The sequence below is a fragment of the Arabidopsis thaliana genome, assembly GCF_000001735.4.
Source record: "Arabidopsis thaliana chromosome 1 sequence".
Lineage (NCBI taxonomy): Eukaryota > Viridiplantae > Streptophyta > Magnoliopsida > Brassicales > Brassicaceae > Arabidopsis > Arabidopsis thaliana.
In genome coordinates this window covers 7858118-7878457 of record NC_003070.9, presented here as the reverse complement: position 1 = coordinate 7878457, position 20340 = coordinate 7858118, and the positions used below count along the sequence as shown (strand labels likewise).

General features: G+C 36.5%; 6 protein-coding genes and 2 long non-coding RNA genes across 15 annotated transcripts; 3 read left to right on the top strand and 5 right to left on the bottom strand.

The window, feature by feature from the left end:
* Nucleotides 1-495: 495 nt before the first annotated feature.
* On the top strand, nucleotides 496-1818 carry AT1G22290 (14-3-3 family protein; the record flags this gene model as incomplete). 2 transcript variants are annotated; one of them, NM_001198134.1, is made up of 6 exons in its annotated part: nucleotides 496-609; nucleotides 687-1005; nucleotides 1085-1151; nucleotides 1259-1335; nucleotides 1432-1484; nucleotides 1561-1818. In NM_001198134.1, 6 exons carry the CDS (start codon nucleotides 543-545, stop codon nucleotides 1626-1628), a joined length of 651 nt encoding a protein of 216 aa, NP_001185063.1. The 2 variants fall into 2 exon arrangements, with proteins under 2 accessions (NP_001185063.1, NP_564166.1); NM_102080.1 differs by lacking the exon at nucleotides 1561-1818 and having other exon boundaries at nucleotides 543-609; nucleotides 1432-1492.
* A 621-nt stretch (nucleotides 1819-2439) lies between these two features.
* On the bottom strand, nucleotides 2440-4591 carry PAPP2C (phytochrome-associated protein phosphatase type 2C). 3 transcript variants are annotated; one of them, NM_102079.5, is made up of 6 exons: nucleotides 4387-4525; nucleotides 4187-4304; nucleotides 3816-4055; nucleotides 3451-3727; nucleotides 3203-3357; nucleotides 2440-3099 (listed from the first exon to the last, which is right to left on the bottom strand). In NM_102079.5, the coding sequence occupies exons 2-6, from the start codon at nucleotides 4220-4222 to the stop codon at nucleotides 2962-2964; spliced, it is 846 nt and encodes a 281-aa protein (NP_564165.1). In that variant the 5' UTR covers nucleotides 4223-4304; nucleotides 4387-4525; the 3' UTR covers nucleotides 2440-2961. The 3 variants fall into 3 exon arrangements, with proteins under 3 accessions (NP_564165.1, NP_973883.1, NP_001185062.1); NM_001198133.1 differs by having other exon boundaries at nucleotides 2627-3099; nucleotides 3798-4055; nucleotides 4387-4591; NM_202154.2 differs by having other exon boundaries at nucleotides 2580-3099; nucleotides 3203-3727.
* Nucleotides 4592-5401: 810 nt separating this feature from the next.
* AT1G05737 lies at nucleotides 5402-5608 on the bottom strand. The gene has a single exon (NR_138953.1). It is a non-coding gene; the product is annotated as an other RNA (long non-coding RNA).
* A 134-nt stretch (nucleotides 5609-5742) lies between these two features.
* On the bottom strand, nucleotides 5743-11391 carry ZYP1b (Myosin heavy chain-related protein). Of its 3 annotated transcripts, NM_102078.3 has the most exons (19): nucleotides 11069-11391; nucleotides 10938-10987; nucleotides 10484-10691; nucleotides 10266-10391; nucleotides 10085-10183; nucleotides 9204-9880; nucleotides 8876-9124; nucleotides 8676-8804; nucleotides 8484-8552; nucleotides 8300-8410; nucleotides 7892-7999; nucleotides 7697-7807; nucleotides 7542-7628; nucleotides 7325-7396; nucleotides 7128-7208; nucleotides 6972-7055; nucleotides 6843-6905; nucleotides 6377-6493; nucleotides 5743-6015 (listed from the first exon to the last, which is right to left on the bottom strand). In NM_102078.3, the coding sequence occupies exons 1-18, from the start codon at nucleotides 11211-11213 to the stop codon at nucleotides 6392-6394; spliced, it is 2571 nt and encodes an 856-aa protein (NP_564164.1). In that variant the 5' UTR covers nucleotides 11214-11391; the 3' UTR covers nucleotides 5743-6015; nucleotides 6377-6391. The 3 variants fall into 3 exon arrangements, with proteins under 3 accessions (NP_564164.1, NP_001323354.1, NP_001323355.1); NM_001332545.1 differs by having other exon boundaries at nucleotides 5751-6015; nucleotides 6843-7055; nucleotides 11069-11357; NM_001332546.1 differs by lacking the exons at nucleotides 5743-6015; nucleotides 6377-6493; nucleotides 6843-6905; ... (3 more) ...; nucleotides 7542-7628; nucleotides 7697-7807 and having other exon boundaries at nucleotides 7843-7999; nucleotides 11069-11325.
* Nucleotides 11392-12281: 890 nt separating this feature from the next.
* Nucleotides 12282-13023, bottom strand: AT1G22270 (Trm112p-like protein). The gene has a single exon (NM_102077.5). The coding sequence runs from the start codon at nucleotides 12908-12910 to the stop codon at nucleotides 12536-12538; it is 375 nt and encodes a 124-aa protein (NP_564163.1). The 5' UTR covers nucleotides 12911-13023; the 3' UTR covers nucleotides 12282-12535.
* A 171-nt stretch (nucleotides 13024-13194) lies between these two features.
* Nucleotides 13195-18828, top strand: ZYP1a (Myosin heavy chain-related protein; the record flags this gene model as incomplete). 3 transcript variants are annotated; one of them, NM_102076.4, is made up of 19 exons in its annotated part: nucleotides 13209-13460; nucleotides 13542-13591; nucleotides 13802-14009; nucleotides 14102-14227; nucleotides 14309-14407; nucleotides 14592-15268; nucleotides 15348-15596; nucleotides 15681-15809; nucleotides 15933-16001; nucleotides 16074-16184; nucleotides 16598-16705; nucleotides 16790-16900; nucleotides 16970-17056; nucleotides 17211-17297; nucleotides 17388-17501; nucleotides 17583-17666; nucleotides 17740-17799; nucleotides 18197-18313; nucleotides 18614-18828. In NM_102076.4, exons 1-18 carry the CDS (start codon nucleotides 13316-13318, stop codon nucleotides 18296-18298), a joined length of 2616 nt encoding a protein of 871 aa, NP_173645.3. In that variant the 5' UTR covers nucleotides 13209-13315. The 3 variants fall into 3 exon arrangements, with proteins under 3 accessions (NP_001321723.1, NP_173645.3, NP_001321722.1); NM_001332544.1 differs by lacking the exons at nucleotides 18197-18313; nucleotides 18614-18828 and having other exon boundaries at nucleotides 13195-13460; nucleotides 17583-17762; NM_001332543.1 differs by lacking the exons at nucleotides 13209-13460; nucleotides 13542-13591; nucleotides 18614-18828 and having other exon boundaries at nucleotides 13755-14009; nucleotides 18197-18298.
* AT1G22250 (uncharacterized protein) lies at nucleotides 18692-19594 on the bottom strand. Its single transcript, NM_102075.4, has 2 exons — nucleotides 19282-19594; nucleotides 18692-19196 (listed from the first exon to the last, which is right to left on the bottom strand). Exons 1-2 carry the CDS (start codon nucleotides 19495-19497, stop codon nucleotides 18810-18812), a joined length of 603 nt encoding a protein of 200 aa, NP_173644.2. The 5' UTR covers nucleotides 19498-19594; the 3' UTR covers nucleotides 18692-18809.
* On the top strand, nucleotides 18954-19590 carry AT1G05733. Its single transcript, NR_138952.1, has one exon. It is a non-coding gene; the product is annotated as an other RNA (long non-coding RNA).
* Nucleotides 19595-20340: the final 746 nt, after the last annotated feature.

Here is a 20340-nt window from a genome sequence, read left to right as displayed (position 1 = left end):
AAACTGTGAACCAGTTAATCCTTATAGAATCAGATATCTTTTTGTCAACCATCTAAATAACATTTTTGTCACGAATTGACCACTTCCCTCGAGAGATTTTGTAGTGTTTTCTTTAATATTTTTATATGTCCAATGAATAATAATTTCATACATCTATCGAAAACTTCAATTTTGAGCTACAAATGATCAATTCAAGTATTCACTTGGCCCAACTTCTAAATTCTTTAGGTGAGTTGTTGCTAGCACAACAAATGCTACAACTGTCAAAAGCAAAGAGACAACACCTTCAAATATTAGGTTTGACTAATAAACAGAGGATCATGGTGACGATCTTTGCCAACTCTCACCAAATCAACCTGAAACCTTCAAAACAGATTTGATGCTATTGGATCCAGCGCCAATAGGACACTTGTCATTAGCTCATTTACTTTTCTATTCTTTAAAATGATGAGTGAAATCGAAAAGTCTTGAGCAAGAAATACAGATTACAGTTTCTTCTTCTCCAAGCATCTATTGTTTAAGAGAGAAAAAGAAGAAAAGCCATGGAGAATGAACAATCAACGCACGTTCACTTCGCGAGTCTCTCTTCGTCAAGCGAGCGCTACAATGGTACTTTTTTTCCAGAACAACTTCTTGAATCTTAACATGCCTTCACATTACTCAATACTCCAAATGTTTTGTTGCAGAAACATTTGAAGAGATAAAGAAAGCGATGAAGAAAAGTGTTCAGCTTAAAGCGGAGCTATCAGCAAAGGAGAGAAATCTTGTATCAGTGGGGTACAAGAATGTGATTAGCGCAAGGAGAGCTTCATTGGAAATACTATCATCCATTGTGCAAAAGGAAGAGTCAAAAGGAAATGAGGAAAATGTCAAGAAGCTTAAGAATTATCGAAACAAGGTTGAAGATGAGCTTGCCAAAATTTGTAATGACATCCTGTCCGTCATCAATAAGCAACTCATTCCATCGTCTACCACTGTGGACTCCTCTGTTCTTTTCTACAATATGTGAGCGAAAATGTGTTGTTGTGGTGCTTGAGGCGCAAAAGTGTTGCACTGTTTTGGCTATACTTTATGTTCTTTCCAGGCTGGCAGACTTCAGTTCTAATGCTGAAAGCAAGGAAGCTACTGATCAGTCTCTTGATGCATATAAGGTCCTTGGCTCATGTTTGTTTTTGTGCCTTGAGCTCGGAACAAAATAAACTGAACAATATGTTTTGTGTTTTGGTAATGGCAATGTTGGTTGTTGTTACTGCTGCAGAGACTGGTTTGGTACCAACAGTTCCAGCTATACATGACTTTGAATTGGACTTCTGTTTTCTTAAACTCTCCTGAAAGGTTCCTTTGCTTACATGCATACATATGATTATTTAATGAAATCGGTGTGGTGTTACTTACTAACAGTCTGAATCAGTGAAACTGTGTGTTGTACAGTGCATACCAATTGGCAAAGCAAGCGTTCGATGATGCAATTAATGAATTTGACAGTAAGTGATGAATCAAACAAGGACATGACTCTTATTATACAGCTACTCAGAGACAATCTCAACATGTGGACTTTAGACCTCACAGAAAGAGAGGAGGTAATCTTTTTATTTCCCTATCTGCCTCCTCTGATGATAGATAGATAGTTTCCTTTGGAATCAATATAAGCCATTTTTGTGAAATTTTGTTAGTTCTTGTACTGTTATGAGGAGCCTAAACTTTGATTCGAATGTTAATGCTTGGGAACATATTTACGGCTTTGTGGATCTTTCATTGCTTAAACGCCAAGTTGTTGAATTCAAGCAAATTTTGTTGCAAGAAACCAATTAGCATACTAGTTTCTTGTTCTCTTCCAAATCATACACTCAACTTTTTTTTTGTTTCCTCTTATCCAAAAGTGGTGATGAGCCCCAAGAAAAAGGTATGAAAAAGCCAGTTATGTCAAAATTTAAGCTACTTGAAGATTATATTTTTCATTTTGGCATTGCTAATGGAGTTACTATACCATTGCAGAACTGAATCTTGAATCCTATGCGAGAAAAGAAACGACTCTTGATGCATATCCTGAGTCAAGATGGGTTGGAATCTGTTTTACACTTAACTTGCTTCTCCTGTGTTGAAATTTCAGAATATAAGACACCATTTGGGGTTTTGTTTGTCGGAGTATACCTAAAGAATCATTGCTTGTCACCGACGTTTCTTCATTCTTTCTTTTTATAGCCAAATGAATACTATAATCCCATTGGAGCACTGAGGAAGAAAACTCGAGAATTGCTTGGTACATCTTCCTCTATAGCAGTTGCAAACAGTTCCACAAATAAAACACAATGAAAGTTTTTCAACGCCTAAGCTAAGTCTTTCAATAATGAAACCCTTTTCAGTGATAAATTTCTGCAACTATTTGCAACATCTCAATCTCTGAAAGACTTTGCTTAGAATTATAACAACAAAACACAACCAAATTGTAGTAAACTGATCCATCTTATTTTTAATCCTTCCAAGGATAATGACATTTACCAACAACAATGATAAGGATAACTTTTGCTTATTTTGTTTGGCAATGTAAATCTCTTACAAATAGCAAACACTTTGGTTAACATATATATATGCAAACCTAATCCAAAAGTACTTTCACATATTTGTAAAAACATCCTAATATTTATATCCCGATGATTAAATATAACAAATCAACCAATTATAATAACAAAACCCCCCATCACCCACCACAAAACTCCATTCCCCACTCCTTTTTTGTTCATTTTCTTATCGTCTTTAAAACACACAATTTACACAACGAACGCACATAAGCTATAGCAAGAAGCAGCTAATCACAAATTGAAACTTAGACCGGTCCTAAACCGAACCAGAATCATCAGAGTCGAATCCAGTGAAAACAAGCTTTTTTGTCCTGATGAATCTTTGATTGAAATTATTATATAAGGAACCCATCTCCCCGTAAGTATCCTTTCAGAGAGTTTGTCATCTGAATCGGACCACGACACAAGATATGTCGTCTTTACTCTCTCTTCTCAATGCTTCAGCTGTTAATTCCTTTGCCGCTTTCTGTGGATCTTTCACTCTTCTCGCTATCTCCATTGCCTCTTCATTTGTCATCACCTATTAACATGATCATTACAACAAAACAATCAGACAAAAATGGTCTCAAAACACTCATTTAACAAGAGATGAATAATATATACAGAGAACAAGCCATTATTACCTTCCAGATGCCATCACTAGCCAAGAGAAGAACATCTGTCTGGCTATCTACAGTAGCTTCTTTTATGTCAGGCTCTGAACTCAAGTGTGTCTTAAGTCCCTTATCTCCAAAAGCACGAGACACAGCTAATTGACCATTCACCCGAGGAACATCACCTGTTATTAAAACATCACAGCCACATCATCCTCCTTGTCAACAAAATCATTCTATCTTCATTAAACATTCAATACTCAAAATAAGTTCTTTACCTGGTAGATTGGATACAAATCCACCTCTATCTTCAATACTCGACCTTTCAGTACGAGGCTCATGATCTGTACTCATCTGCGTTATAGCGCCACCATGAGAAAGAACAGCTCGTGAATCACCAACATTAGCTATCCACAACTTTCTCCCATTAATCAATATAGCAGTCACAGCAGTAGAACCACCACGACCCAAGTCAGAACTATTCGATAGAATCGCTTGGTCCGTCTTCTCATAAGCTTTTGCAATAGACCTTCGAGGATCAACCCAAAACTCTCCCTGCATAAAAAAAACAATACACTTAAAGCTATGCACATGTTCATTAACCCAAGAACAGTAGAACAGTAACCTTTTTTTTTGTTTTTACCTCCTTAAGGATATTGGAGAAGAGACGTTTCTGCAAGTAAGCAGGGACACTATCACCCATATGACCATCATAAATAGCAAAAAGACCCAATTCATGGTCTTGGATGTTGATAAAGTTAGCAACATGATAATCTTCCATTGGATGGTTAGCTTTTCCTTTCACTAGACTAAAACCATACTTGATCATCCCTTCATCACTTCTTCCTTTACCTGATCGTGATGATGATTGTCCTCCCACAACCTAAAAACCCACACCAATAAGATCAATCAAAACACAAAGCTCTCAGATCTTTCACTTCTAAGACAAAATTATTTCATCTCATAACAAAAAAAAAGAAATTGTTATATAGCCAAAAATTCGATAATCATTACCTCAGAAGCGGAAGTGAAGCAACAAAATTTTCCCATTTTTTTTGAATCGAAGAAAATTTCTTCGATTTTTGCAACCTAATTGAAACTTGCGGAGATTTATTCAAATAAACAAAACAATCTGCAGAAAAAATAAATTCAGAAAGCGAAATTAAAATCTTCATTGAGCAGCTGGGAGATGATAAGAAAGAGGGGATTTTTACCTGGAAATTAAAAACCCTAATTTGGTTTTCAATTTTTTTTTGTTTGAGGTACTCTCAACGATAAATCTACAAAGTCTATGCGACGAAGTCTTCGCTCTCTTTTCGTTTATGTCTTTTTCCTACGCGAAATTATATATATATATATATATATTTTTATTCAGTTGAAAGAAAAATAAAAATTGAAAGCTATCTGTATTTTTTTAATATTGCATCAACGTCCTTCATATATATAAATATTTACTTTACGCCTCATATGAATGAATTTTAAATTGTGACTATAATAGATTTCGATTATTTAATTTGGGTAACAATAATTGCTTAACCTTTAAATTGTAGTTTTGTTTAGGTGATGAATTTGTAACATACATTTGCGTTGTATTAAAGTAAAATGAGGGTGTAGATATGACAATAGGAACTTTGGGATAAAAGTGAGAGGTTTTGGAATTTTGGGGGTGAAGGTTAAGATAAATTAGGGGAAGAAAAGGAGAGAGAGAAAGGGATGGAGCAAAAAGGAGTGATCTGGTCAAAGAAAATAAAAAAGCTGCCATTTAAAAATTTTAGTCTTGGCTATTTGGCATGTTGACTTCCTCTTCCTTTACATTTATGTCATCTCCTTAACAATCCCTATTTTATTTTTTTATATGCGTTTTTACTATTCAGACATGAAAAAATGTGCGAAACTATTTAGAAAATTCATATATATTTTATTCCTGATATACAAATATCCAGAAAAATAAAACACAATCCTTTGGTTTTTGATATTTATTAGGACGTATTCCGCAAGAGTTTTATTTAATATTACAAAATATAAAACATTTTTGCTTAGAGAGATTATTATGAGTAAGTAAAAAGTAAATGAATGTTTCGTTTTCACACAAATTAATGCATGAAATTAGCAGTTTCGTAGAAAAACATATCCATTTTGGATTTGATGGCATAACGATTGCGGTAATTTTTACATTTTCTTTATACAACTAAAAGTTCAAGAACAATTATGAAGTGCTTAATTGAGTAAAATATAAAATATCAGGTCTCTTCCCCATTACCAGAAATCTCAAAGTATCAACGAATGCGACAAGAAAGTGGAAAGGGTCAAAGGCTTCGACGCGTTTACTAGCCATCTTTTTGTTTCTCCATTTAATGTGATTCGCACACATTTCATGACTTTTTGACCCTTAATCTAGTTTATTTAATCAAACACACATCAATTTAGCTACCTTAGCTTCCTTATTTATACATACAATTTTGATTGCTAGCCTAAAACAAACGATTTGTTGCTTAAAATAATAAACTTGTTCGTCTAAACCTCCGTGATATGTTCCTCTAAATTAGGTTCATAGGCCCCTAGTCATGTACAGTAGAACATCATGTACTCATTTTCAATTGTGGGCCTTTTATGAGCCCATTTTCTTACTATGTAAAGTACTGGTACTGTATGTTAATGAGCCCAACAGCACAAGAATGTGAAACTAGATACAATGTATGAGTTTGTATATATATACAAATACTGATAGTTTTATTCTATGCTTATATGAATGGCTTCTGATCTACATGATTTGTACTGCTTTCCACTTTCTTCCTTGTGATTCTTCTCAGGTCTCAGAGAGCACTCCGCTTGGAATCAGTGTTCTGTGATGCCAATAATTCAACAGAAAACTGTTAACCTCAAGAGCAAATGAACCACTAATAACACCAACGTATACCAAATCTACAAATATAGAAACAGCTATAAAGATGACAAATAGATTTAACACTTTTGATTGATGCAAAGGTTTTATCAATGTTTTTTGAAGACAGCTACTGGATCAGAAACAGATTGCGGATTATTTCTCTTAACAACATTTACAAGTTTTTGAAACACTAGGATATAGTTATTCCACGTTATAAAAATGAGATAGTTGATGCAAGCAGCAAAATGTTTATGTAAATCGGTGAGCAAGCTTTCACAAATAGTATGTATCTGAAAGTGAGAGAGAGATAGGGAACTGACTTTGTGTGGTAGACTTCAATCAAATGCATAGGGATCATCAGCATATGGGTTGAGGGAACCTTCTGAAAACAAGTCTCCAATATTTGCAGAGTGAGGATGATCGGCCATTGCTGTTTCCTGCGCTTAAAAGACCAGAATAATATGCAGTTAAATCAGAAATGTTTTTAGAAACCTAGCATCATCCATAACTTCTTGGCCTGAAAACTTCTACATTATACTCGCATAGACATAAAGCTTGGTTAAGCAGCCCTAAGTCTGACCTCCTATTGTTCCATTATGTCTGTCAGTTAATCTATTTTACTATTAAGGAAGGTGTGACGAAATGAATATAAAACGTTTTGTGAAAATATGATTTTTCTCCTATCATCAAATCTACTTTTTTACTCTCTGCTTCAACACTAGTTGACTGATGTGAGGGTTTGTTCATTTCAAAGCATCAGTTAAAAGTAGTGTATTTGTATTTTACCTTCGCGATGATTGTGGGGGTCATCAATTTGGGTGTCAACCTAGTACTGCGTCTTTGTGGCTCCTGTTGCCAAACAATGTAAAGTTAGATATCTTGAATATGTCTATATAGCAGGATGGACAAGCTGACCTGAAACATTGTTGTCTGTCTTGTTTTTCTCCGTTTAGGTATCCTCCCATTATTCGTTTCAACCTCATACTCACGATGAGTTACCTGCCAAGTTGAACCACAAGCCAAACAATGAGGTTGATTTCAATGTAAAAATGCAAAGCTTCATATGTTTACCTTGCTATGATGCTTTGGATTTGTCGCTTCCTTCAATATATTTGACACAGATGTTACTTTTGCCTTTACAAAAGGAGATTCCTGCGTTTGATGATCCATGAGAAAGTGTTAATGTGTTGCCTTGACGAAGCGGAAACGAAAAGAAGAAGAAGATATTTATGATTCTCTGACTGTTCGTCATAATTTTCTGTCCTCACCGTTATATGCTCGCTTCTCTTATTACCACCAAGACGAGATTCTTTCACTTTGACCGACGAATGTGAATAGTCCTACAAGGTAATAAACACCATGTCAATCTCTTACCCTGTTTACGTTATGAAAATAAAGAAAGGAGAACTTGCATTGTCAACTGAATGTTGTATATCTTAAAGTGTATAGATAACGATTAAGGAAGAAAATGAAGTCCAATCTAACCTTGTTTGAGTTTACTTCTTGCTCCTCAGGTGGATTGTCACTCATCACCTTCCACTGTAACTGCACCAAAGCTCTTTGCCTCTCTTCCTGCAAGGTTAGCCCATAAGTTAAACTCATAAAGATTCATCTTATAATGGATCTTAAAAAGCACTTACTTTTTTCCTTTGAAGATCTAATTCTTCTTGCAGCTTCTTGCAGTCATCTTCATACTGACACTTGAATGCTTTCAACTGAGCATCATGCTCACTCTTCAGAGCTGTTATCCTCTGGATAAATATACAAAATATTCGAATACCAGAGGCTCCTTATTCTTTCATCTGTTTGAGCTATGAATTTATATCTGTGTGTACCTCTTTCAGTTCATTTTCAGCCTGAATCTGATTTTGTCTCAGTTCCTGGTCATACTTGGCTTTGAGATTGAGCTCCTTACTCTCGTGCTCCTCCCGAATATTGAGAATCTGGGGAACACGCAGCTTTTCTGAGTTAATATGCAAAGTAATTTTAACTTCCATGCTGTCAGAAATAAACTTCCAAACAGATAATGCATACAAGAAATACAAGAACGTTTCGGATTTGATTAATTCATTCAAAGCTCATTTGGTGATGGTCAGAACCATCAGATATTTTGGAATTTATTGATGCTATCAGACAATTGGAACAATGCATGAATGCAGTAACATGATAAGATGTGGTAGCTTTAGCTTAGAGATTCGCAAAGAAGCCTTGTCCAAAAAGTTCATAAATCATTTCCAACATACCCGAGAAGAATGTTCCTCTTGAATGGTTAGCAGTTGCCTCTTTGATTCTTCTTTGCAATCTGAGAGTCCTTTATCATATTTAGTGGACAGCTCTTTGATAATTTTTTCAACCTGGAGTTAGAACCACAATAAACATCATCAATTGTTCAGAAGACTAAAACGAAAGATACTGTAGTCATTATACCTTGTCCTTTTCAGAATTAATAATCTCATGCTTCTCTACATCATACTTCCTCCTGATCTCATTAATTGCCTAAAAACAACATAGAGAGATAAATTAATTGCTTTAGTGTCTTTGCATATTGCATTCAGATTCAGCTAAGGGCCTCACGATTCTTATTCTACTAAATATATGGAAACATTGCTACAGATATACCTGGTCATTCCTCTGTGATAATTCTTTTAAGTGCCTTGATAATTCCAACTGTTTACTTTCTAGCATCAGGTCATATTGCTTCTTTGCTTCTGCAAGCTTAGTTTCAGCAGTTGCGAGTAGCTCCTTGTCCTGCAGTAGGATTCATATTTGATGAGTACTAAAAAACCTTAAACCTATGTCCCAGAATTTACTTTGTAGACCTTAATGATTTGTTGGTTTATATTCTTCTCGTTCTCATTGCACTGGAGGATTAGATGCCCTTTCTCCTCTATAATGGTTTGGAGCTGGTTCACCTCTTTCGCCAATAAATCTGCCTGCAGCTGATGGCTCTCACTCTCTTTCTGCAAAGTCTCTAGTTCCCCAACTTGTCTTTGTGCATCTGCCTGCAGTTTCTCGTACTTATCTTTGCTTTCAATCTCTAATGATGAAAGCTTTATTGACAATTCTTTCTGCAATATATACAAGAAAAATATAGTATTACAAGAATGCATTAGATACAGTGCATAGGGATATAAAATTATTTTATACCTTCTTATCCTCTGATGTCCTTACACTTTCCAATAAAGTATCTATTTCCTCTTTCAACTTCGAAATCACTGATTCTGTTTCAGCATTCTTTAAAACCAGTCCTTTTGCTTCAAACTCCAATTTATCAATGGTCTGGCTTGCAGAGCAGCGTACCCCAGAAAGTTGAGATATTAAAGATTCCTTATCATTCTGGAGCTCAACTATTTTTTCACTTAGCTCATTGCCTGAAGATTCCAGAGCTTCTTTTTCGGCAGCTACTCTAAATAACTCGCCCTGGAGTTGATCAAACGATCTCTGAGCACGATCTGATGCAAGATCTCTGTCTTTTCGCAACAACATAAAGTGGGTATCATATAGGCCACTTAGTTTATCAAACTTTTCCTTGAAGGTCAGATTCTTTTTGTCTAATTCAGTCAGCTCAGCTATCAAATAGTGGACTAATTCATCTAGCTTCTTAACCTCCTGCTCTGAGCGGACAAGTTTTTCAAACAGTTCATCTGAACTCAACTGAACATTCGTCTTTTCTTTCTCCAACTTCTCCTGGATACTAACAAGGTGTATGACCTCGTCTTCTTTTGTTGTTAACTCAAGATGTAGCTTTTCCAGTTGGGAATTCAATTTTTCAATTTTGAGTTTTCTTTCAGCTGCGGTTGTTTCCAACTCTGTTATCACAGCATCTGCCACAGAAGAAGCACTCAGTAAGAAGATACAATTGTTTTATATCATGAAAGTCTTTCAGAAACATTGCTTTTTCCCATCTACTGCGTGGCCACATTTTCAAGCTCTTGAAATCATAGTCTAGAACAAGACTAATTCAACCATCATTTTTTTACTGCATGTGACCAATGGCATTGTAAATTTAAAACGAAGGAGAAATGTACCTTTCTTCTCAATGAGACTGGCAGTTCCGCACCGTTCAGTTTGATAGAACATTTCCTTGTGTTGTTTCTCGAGTTTGAGCTCCTCCAATTCCTTATCTCCTGCATTTTTAACTCAAAGATGTTACAAACTTGGATACCAATTGCGTTACAGGTCAAAACATAGAATAATGCAACAACTTACTGCTTGTGATTTCTTCTTTAGCAGCATCTAATCTTAAAGACATGTCTCGCATTTGCTGGTTTAAAGAGTTTATTGCTTCTGAACTAGTATTGAATTTGGTCTCAAAAAAACCTTTATCCTTCTCAGCTGCAGATGCAAGTTAGGAAACAGATAAAGCAACACAGCGTATATAAGATAATTCACAAAAATCAGATGGCTGTATGATCATTTACTCTTACCATCCTGAACTTGAGAAGCCAAATGCTGCAGAGTCTCAGTAAGTTGATCACACAGAGTCTTCGTTGAAGAGAACTTAGATTCCAGTCCTCTCCACAGCTTCTCATCTTCCTTTTGCCTAACTCTGAGCTTAGCATTCTCATTAAAAGCGCTCTGCAGTTTCTCCTCTAAGGCATAGACATGCTCCATTGACTTTTTCAGCTTACAATTCTACACCATTGGAAAAGCAAATTTCCTTTCAAATATGTCTATGCCATTACCTCAGACGAACAAACCAAGAGCTTGAACCTCCCAATCACAAATTATAGTTCCAATATAAACCTAGCAATATACGCAGATAATCCAAGCTATATTCATAAACATAAACCTAGCAATATACCTCACATGCACATCCATCGAATTTAAGTTCCTAAACACAAACAATGTATAAAGAAAACAGGATAGCTTCCAAATTACCGCCAGTTCGAGATCTGTTCTCATCGCAGCCTGATCCTTCACCAGTTTCTCTGTTCAACAAACGTGAAATTGTCGGTATCATCATAACAGTACGATTTGAGAGAGGCGGTGAAATAAAACAAGAGAAAAACCTGCTGTGAGTTTCAAATTCGAGAAACTTCCGGAGGAGACGGAATCCTGAGGCGGACGAGTGGAGAAGAAGTACGTCTTCGCCGATCCAGGCAACGATCGGAGTTGATCAAAGCTCTTCATCGCCGGAAACCCTAACTTCTGCATCTCTAGATCGGAGATCGAGAAAGTAAGCTACAAAAATGACGAATCAATCCCTCGCTCTTGGTCTCACACTCTCTCGCTCTCAATTTCTTGCGCGCGCTCTCGAAATTGTGTGAGCATAAAATCTGAAATAAAGTTATTTATACCGATGAAGGCGACTCATTCCCCCAACGGTATGCTGATGTCAGAGACTCAGAATATCGCAGGGGCCACTTGGCATGATCAACGGCTGCGATTGATTATCAACGAGCTACATTTCAATCTGACCCTGTTTCTTTTTTTTGGACGCCATTTCAATCATAAAAATGGGTTCGTGTATAATAAACTATAAAGTTGTACAGTTTGATAATAATCTTCACCTATGTAATGATAAATTCTGATTATAATTAATCTATACATATAATCTGATGAAAATATAGTAAATGTTGATTAATATTAATATAGCTCTTCTTGTTTATCAAATTTTGGTGTTTAAAAGAGTACAAGTATTAAACGAAACTTTCAAAAGTCACATAAACGAACTAACCATGGGACCAAAACTGCAGACGTGCATGTTAAACTTTGCAGTCGCAAGGCTAAGAATTGCAAACAATGAAGCCTAGAAAGCCTGAGGTAGATGCTAGGACATAGACTGAGAGGAAAAATCAATGTATTGTGGTTGAGACTGCTTATTAGTAGGTTCTAAAACGCAAGTACATGAACGATAGAGGACTTAGTTAAACTCTTTTGTGCAATGTATTTGATATATTGATCTAGTGAGGATCCATATCAGTCAAAAAGTAGTTTCTGTAAATCCAGATTGAAAGACTATCAACAAGAGTTTTATTCCTTGAATCAGTTCTGCCTGCATTCACGACATGAAAGCATCCAGCACACAGAAACCCAAGGCTTTGGATAGAATCATGAATCCATCATATTCAAAACTAGCATATATGGAGCCATAAGTCGAGCTTGCACTATATCAACCACATCTTTTGTAAGTAGTGAGATTTGACAAATTCAGATGCTAAGCTCAGTGCTTTATGAGCAAGAGGATCATGATCACCCATAAGCAGAAGGGTTAAGAGAGACCAACAATGCAATCCAAATTCACAAGATGCACCAATAATAAAGAACAGTGACCAACTACTTGAAACAATACTCAAAATCAGGGTATAAACTTTTTTGCAATCAGGCACCATTCTTTGATAAAACACAATTAAAGGATTCAAAACGACAACAATGGATGATTCAAATGGAATCATTCAATTGCATATCTCACTAAAAGGTTCACATCATCAGAAACATCATAGATTGAAACTTACAAGGAAAAATCTCACAATCAATTAAACCTCGTCTTCATGGAGAAGCATATTTGGGATTCCTTTATTAACCGGAAACTTCCGTCCAGTCTCAGGGCAAACAAGCGCGCCTTCCTCAAGGTGGAGCTCGAGCAACGCGTGGTGGAGTTTCTTAAGGAAGGGCTCATCTGATTTCAGCACCGCGGCGTCCGGAGATTCCTCCGGTAACTCAGCGTATCCCATGGAACGCGCACCTTCCACCAGAGCTTTCCACTCAATCTTCGCGAACATGTGCCTGATAAAATCGGGATTGAAATCGACTTCCTTCTCAATCACGTTCCCAGCTTCGATCCGTAGAGGAAATCCACTGGTGACTCCTTTGATGTTGCAGGAAAGCATGTTGTGCGTTATCAACCTCATCTCTAGTTTCTCTCTTGCTTAACCCTAAGAGGCAGAAGTGAAGAAGAAAGAAGACGAAGAAGAAGCTAATGCGGCCGAGGGTTTTTGTTTTTGTTTCACTGCGTTTGATTTTAATCTCAGCCGTTTATTGTGCCACGTGACTCCTACGATATTTTTTAGTAACCAAGTAAGATTCACGCTATTCTCTAGCGCGTGAAGCATATTTCAAAATTTTGCCGTTAGTCGAATTAATCGACTTCTCCGGTATAAAAGACCACCGACGTGTTTGGCGCTCAACTTTATTTCAGATTTTTTTCACACAATTCGAGAGCGCAAGCAAGAAATTGAGAGCGAGAGCGAGAGACGAAGAGAGCGATAGATCGATTTCGTCATCTTTTTCATTTCAATTTTATCTCCGATCTAGAGATGCAGAAGTTAGGGTTTCCGGCGATGAAGAGTTTGGATAAACCTCGATCGTTGTCTGGATCGGCGAATATGTACTCCTTCTCCAATCGTAAGCCTCCGGATTCCGTTTCCTCCGGAAGTTTCTCGAATTTGAAACTCACTGCAGGTTTTTCTCTTGTGCATTTCGTTCCGCTTCTCTAAATTCGACTGTTATGATGATTTCGACAATTTCACGGTTGTTTAACAGAGAAACTGGTGAAGGATCAGGCTGCGATGAGAACAGATCTCGAATTGGCGGTATTTTGGAAGCTATCTTGTTTTCTTCATACATTGTTTGTGTTTACGAACTTAAATTCGATGGATGTGCATGTGAGGTATATTGCTAGGGTTGCGTTTATGAAAGTAGTTTTGATCTGGAGGTTTGAGATCTTGTTTTGTTCTTCCGAATAGTTAGCAGATTCATATTTCACCTCAATTTGAAAGAAATTTTGCTTTTCCATGGTGTAGAATTGTAAGCTGAAAAAGTCAATGGAACATGTCTATGCCTTAGAGGAGAAACTGCAGAACGCTTTTAATGAGAATGCTAAGCTCAGAGTTAGGAAAAAGGAAGATGAGAAGCTTTGGAGAGGATTGGAGTCTAAGTTCTCTTCAACAAAGACTCTGTGTGATCAACTTACAGAGACTCTGCAGCATTTGGCTTCCCAAGTTCAGGATGGTAAGAGTAAATGATCATACAGTCATCTTATTTTGTGAAATATCTTATCTATGCTGTGTTGCTTTATATGTTTCCTAACTTGCATTCTGCAGCTGAGAAGGATAAAGGTTTTTTTGAGACCAAATTCAGTACTAGTTCAGAAGCAATAGACTCTTTAAACCAGCAAATGCGAGACATGTCTTTAAGATTAGATGCTGCTAAAGAAGAAATCACAAGCAGTAAGTCGTTGCATTATTCTATTTATGACCTGTAACGCAATTGGTATCCAAGTTTGTAACATCTTTGAGATAAAAATGCAGGAGATAAGGAATTGGAGGAGCTCAAACTCGAGAAACAACAGAAGGAAATGTTCTATCAAACTGAACGGTGTGGAACTGCCAGTCTCATTGAGAAGAAAGGTACATTTCTCTGTCCTTTTGAATTCACAATGCCGTTGGTCGCATGCCTTAGAAAAACGATTGTTGAATTAGTTTTGTTCTAGACTGCGATTTGAAGAGCTTGAATATGTGGCCACACATTTCTCTGTGACGTTCATGATTTAAAGCATTTTTGTCTTCTTACTGAGTGCTTCGTCTGTGGCAGATGCTGTGATAACAAAATTGGAAGCATCTGCAGCTGAAAGAAAACTCAACATTGAAAACTTGAATTCCCAACTAGAGAAGGTTCATCTTGAGTTAACAACAAAAGAAGACGAGGTCAAAGATCTTGTTAGTATCCAGGAGAAGTTGGAGAAAGAAAAGACGAGTGTTCAGCTGAGTGCAGATAATTGTTTTGAAAAACTAGTCAGCTCAGAGCAGGAGGTTAAGAAGCTAGATGAATTAGTCCAATACTTGGTAGCTGAGCTGACTGAATTGGACAAAAAGAATCTGACCTTCAAGGAAAAGTTTGATAAACTAAGTGGCCTATATGATACTCACATAATGTTGCTGCAAAAAGACAGAGATCTTGCATTGGATCGTGCTCAAAGATCATTTGATAATCTCCAGGGCGAGTTATTTAGAGTAGCTGCCACAAAAGAAGCTCTGGAATCTGCAGGCAATGAACTAAATGAAAAAATAGTTGAGCTCCAGAATGATAAAGAGTCTTTAATATCTCAACTTTCTGGGCTACGCTGCTCTACAAGCCAGACCATTGATAAACTGGAGTCTGAAGCAAAAGGACTAGTTTCGAAACATGCTGATGCAGAATCAGCGATTTCGCAGCTGAAAGAAGAAATGGAAACTTTATTGGAAAGTGTGAAGACATCAGAGGATAAGAAGGTATAAAATTATTTTCTATAAATGCACTATAGCTAATGCATTTTTGCAATGTTAATTTTTTTTCTTGTATATCTTCCAGCAAGAATTGTCATTAAAGCTTTCATCATTAGAGATGGAAAGCAAAGAGAAGTGCGAGAAACTGCAGGCAGATGCACAGAGACAAGTTGAGGAACTAGAGACTTTGCAGAAAGAGAGTGAGAGCCATCAGCTGCAGGCGGATTTATTGGCGAAAGAGGTGAACCAGCTCCAAACCGTCATAGAGGAGAAAGGGCATGTTATCCTCCAGTGCAATGAAAACGAGAAGCAGTTAAACCAGCAAATCATTAAGGTCTAAAAAATGACTTCTAAGTCATGGCTTTAAGGTTTTAAAATCGACATTTTTAGTACTCATCAAATATGAATCCCACTGCAGGACAAGGAGCTACTGGCAACTGCTGAAACTAAGCTTGCAGAAGCAAAGAAGCAATATGACCTGATGCTAGAAAGTAAACAGTTGGAATTGTCAAGGCACTTAAAAGAATTATCACAGAGGAACGACCAGGTATATCTGTAGCGATGTTTCCATATATTTAGTAGAATAAGAATCGTGAGGCCCTTAGCTGAATCTGAATGCAATATGCAAAGACACTAAAGCAATTAATTTATCTCTCTATGTTGTTTTTAGGCAATTAATGAGATCAGGAGGAAGTATGATGTAGAGAAGCATGAGATTATTAATTCTGAAAAAGACAAGGTATAATGACTACAGTATCTTTCGTTTAGTCTTCTGAACAATTGATGATGTTTATTGTGGTTCTAACTCCAGGTTGAAAAAATTATCAAAGATTTGTCCAATAAATTTGATAAAGAACTCTCAGATTGCAAAGAAGAATCAAAGAGGCAACTGCTGACCATTCAAGAGGAACATTCTTCTCTGGTATATCTTTGAAATTACCTTTTATTTAACAGATCATACTGTTTTTCCACATATTGGTAAATCATTTAACGAGATTTCTCGAAAAGGTTCTTTACGAATCTCTGAGCTAAACTACCACATCTTATCCTGTTACTGATTTCATGCATTGTCCAGTCCGATACTATCAATGAGTGTTATTAGATTCCAAAGAAACCTGATGGTTCTGACCATCCTCAAGCATGAAGGTTCACAGCTTAGAATGAATCAATCAAACTGGGTTGAGTTGTTAGATTTAATAACAGAAAATGAAGATATCTGAAATCAAGTTCCTGTTTTCTTGTATGCATTATCTGGTTGGAAGTTTATTTCTGACACATGTCAAGCAAAGTTCGAATTATTATGGAAATAACTGAGAAAAACTGCATTTTACCCAGATTCTCAGTCTTCGGGAGGAGCATGAGAGTAAGGAGCTCAATCTCAAAGCCAAGTATGACCAGGAACTGAGACAAAGTCAGATTCAGGCTGAAAACGAACTGAAAGAGGTACCCACAGATATAAATTCATAGCTCAAACAGATGAAAGAATATGGAGCCTCTGGTATTCAAATATTTTGTATATTTATCCAGAGGATAACAGCTCTGAAGAGTGAGCATGATGCTCAGTTGAAAGCATTCAAGTGTCAGTATGAAGATGACTGCAAGAAGCTTCAAGAAGAATTAGATCTTCAAAGGAAAAAGGTAAGTGCTTTCTTAAGATCCAATATAAGATGAATCTTTATGGGTTTAACTAATGGGCTAACCTTGCAGGAAGAGAGGCAACGAGCTTTGGTGCAGTTACAGTGGAAGGTGATGAGTGACAATCCACCTGAAGAGCAAGAAGTAAACTCAAACAAGGTTAGAGTGGACTTCATTTTCTTCCTTATCTATCCACTTTAAAATATGTTTCTTAAAATAACAGAAACAGGGTAATAACTGGAAAAGTTGTATCCGTAACTAGATATCGTTAGCATTGCAATGTATGGTTGACAGAATGTTTACTGTTTTGTAGAACTATTCAATTTCGAAAGATTCTCGCCTTGGTGGTAGCAAAAGAAGCGAGCATATAAGAGTGAGGTCTGACAATGATAACGTACAGGTAAACTGTAGAGAAACAAATATATAGTTTTGTTCGTTACTGCTTTGTCAAGGCCACATATATAAACACTTCCTCATGGATCAAATGCAGGACTCTCCTTTTGTAAAGGCAAAAGAAACACCTGTGTCAAAAATATTGAAGAAAGCTCAAAATGTAAACGCAGGAAGCGTACTGAGCATTCCAAATCCAAAGCATCATAGCAAGGTAAATATTTGAACCTTTTACATCTTTACACTTTTACATCAAAATCACCCTCATCGTTTGGTTTGTTGTTTAACTTGGCAGGTGACACATCGTGAGTATGAAGTTGAAACGAATAATGGGAGGGTAACCAAACGAAGAAAAACAAGAAATACAACCATGTTTGAGGTACCTTTTCCATCGAAACAAGAAATATCTGGAACATATTCTAGAAAGCTAGCTTGCCACTCTTTTTCAACAGGAGCCACAAAGACGCAGGACTAGGGCTACACCTAAATTGACCCCCCAAAGTATCGCCAAGGTAAAATACAAAGTCACTACTTTTGCTGATGCTTGAAATGTATAAACCCCTATCAAGTAAACTTAGTGCTGAAGCAGAGAGTAAAAGAGTAAATTTGATGATATAGGAAAAACATCATACTTTCAGAAAAGGCACAATAGTTTTTTTTCTGTAACTTGATTTATTCTACCTTATCTTCCTTGGTAATAAAATAGATAATCTGACAGGTGAGAATAATAGGAGCTAAGACTTAGAGCTGCTTAGCCAACTGTTAGGTCTATCCAAGTATAAATACAGTGATCCTTGTGCTATGGAAAGTCCGGCACTTAGAAATGTAGAAATTTGTTTTAAGTCAAGAAGTTATGGATGCTGCTGCTAGGTTCTAAAACGTGTTCTGAGTTAATTGCATATTATGCAGGGCACAGGAATGACGAGTCATGCTCGCTCTGCAAATATTGGAGACTTGTTTTCAGAAGGTTCTCTCAACCCATATGCTGATGATCCCTATGCATTTGATTGAAGTCTACCTCGCAAAGTCAGTTCCCTTCACTAGACTATCTCTCTCACTTTCAGAAACATACTCTTTGTAGAAGCTTGCTCACCCTCCGATTTACAACATCTGATTAATCCGTAACCTGTTTGCTTATGAACTAGCTGTCTCTAAAAAACAATGATAAACCTTTGCATCAAAAAACATTGAATCTATTTTAATCTTCCTATATGTGTGTATTGTGGACTTGTGGTATCTATCGGTGCTATTAGTGGTTCACTTGCTCTTGGTGATAACAAATCTAATCATGTGATTAATTGTTAGCTGTTGAATGATTGTTTACAGAACACTGATTCCAAGTGGAGTGATCACTGAGGCCTGAGAAGAATCACAAAGGAAGCAAGTGGAAAGCGGCACAACCATGCAGATCAAAGTTATTCATATACAAAGCATATAATAAAACAATCAGTACTTGTATATATACATAACTCATACATATCTAGTTTCACATTCTTGGGCTCATTAACATACACTGAAAAGTCTAGCATAAGAGCTTAAACAAATTTAAAGTCTGAAACTGTTTAGTGGAGCTATGATCATCATGGTGCATGAATTTGCAGTTAGGACAGACAAGAGTAGATTTGCAGAGCATAACCAGCATGTGACACTTCATGCACACTGTTGTTATCATCTCTTGCTTCTTCTGATTATCATCATCATCACCTTCAAACGCTAGCCAAGACGGGGATCGACTTAGCCCTATATCACCTGATCTCACCTTCTTACTTGGGCTGATGATCACAGTTCCGCCTTTGGAACATTCATCTTTCTCCATGATTGTTTTTTTGACAGAGGAACTTGATGACGAATAAAGGTTCAAATTAAGGTCCAGGTCTGTCCTATGATCTTCAAATGTCTCTGATTGGGTCTACAAAATAAATTTGAAACATGTATCACTTCATGTTTGTGTGCATATCCTTACATATATATAAGTTAATTTTACGCATTCATACCTTAGCCTCTAGGTGAAGCTGAACATCAGGCTTTATCAACATGGCGCTATCTGACTTTGATCTTTGAAAGAACAGAGTAGTAGTGTTCTTCTCAAATTTGGTTTGTTTTTGATCTCCTTGTTTGCTCCTTTTGAAAGAACCATGAAACGATTCTCCAAAAACTTTCATATGATCCCTCTTTTTAGAACAGAGTGTTCCATCATGTGGAGAAAACATTAGATCTTTTTTCTCTCTTTTGTGCTTAAAGAATCTCTCTCTGGTGTTAGAAAACGAATGATCAGATAGACGAACAGATCGTGGAAGTCGTGTATATATATACAAAGATAAGTCACCAAGTGAGTTATTATCCCCCACCGGTTCATGTAGAATAGTAGACAGAGTTAATGAGTTAGATATACCAAAATAAATATCGTAGATATTCGTTGACAATATAGGATTCAATTTACAATTTCTTTTTGCATGGCATAAAATAATGTCTACCTTGGTATTTGTTTACTCAACAAGGATTTATTTTGCATTTATGATCCATATCAGTGCTCATATCTATCTAAAGAATGGTAACTCAAGAGTTTTAAACAATGTTATTATACTTTTATATATAGTACTAAACATTATAATCCTGAAAAGCAAAATTGTTTTCTTTTGGATTAACTTGAGTTTTGAAGGAGATGAATGATGATGATGATGATGATGTGTGAGAGTTCCAAGTTGGATGTGTGATCAATAAGTGTTGGGTAAGGAGCTTCATTGAAATGTGTAGATTTCTATAGTTCTACTGAATTCCTCTTTCTGTTTTTTTGTTTTTTTTCCACTAGCATTATTTGATATCATCAACCATTATGTACGAGTTGTGTGTATTCGTGTTGGTCATGAAGCATGAAGTTGTCTACATGTATGTATGATGGTGATGATAAGCGTTATATAATTCAAGAGGTGAATAAATAATAAATAGAAACCAATCAGAAAACAATAATAAATAGAAAGAAACTAAATACAGTTGAAGGAGGAAGGTTGATGACTTCATGAATGCCGAAGCAACATTAATACCTCAATAACTCT

Bases quoted from the DNA above. Each gene is read 5' to 3' on its own strand.
- ZYP1b (NM_102078.3), bottom strand. From the start codon at position 11,213: ATGCAGAAGTTAGGGTTTCCGGCGATGAAGAGCTTTGATCAACTCCGA. The intron at 8,411-8,483 runs GTATAATGACTA...TTCTAACTCCAG, and splicing joins TTAATTCTGAAAAGGACAAG to GTTGAAAAAATTATCAAAGA. The intron at 7,629-7,696 runs GTAAGTGCTTTT...CTAACCTTGCAG, and splicing joins TAGATCTTCAAAGGAAAAAA to GAAGAGAGGCAAAGAGCTTT.
- PAPP2C (NM_001198133.1), bottom strand. From the start codon at position 4,222: ATGGGAAAATTTTGTTGCTTCACTTCCGCTTCTGAG. The intron at 4,056-4,186 runs GTAATGATTATC...GTGGGTTTTTAG, and splicing joins GCTTCACTTCCGCTTCTGAG to GTTGTGGGAGGACAATCATC. The intron at 3,358-3,450 runs GTAAAGAACTTA...TTTTAATAACAG, and splicing joins ATTTGTATCCAATCTACCAG to GTGATGTTCCTCGGGTGAAT.
- AT1G22250 (NM_102075.4), bottom strand. From the start codon at position 19,497: ATGTTTTCTCCACATGATGGAACACTCTGTTCTAAAAAGAGGGATCAT. The intron at 19,197-19,281 runs GTATGAATGCGT...TTTATTTTGTAG, and splicing joins AGCTTCACCTAGAGGCTAAG to ACCCAATCAGAGACATTTGA.
- AT1G22270 (NM_102077.5), bottom strand. From the start codon at position 12,910: ATGAGGTTGATAACGCACAACATGCTTTCCTGCAACATCAAAGGAGTC.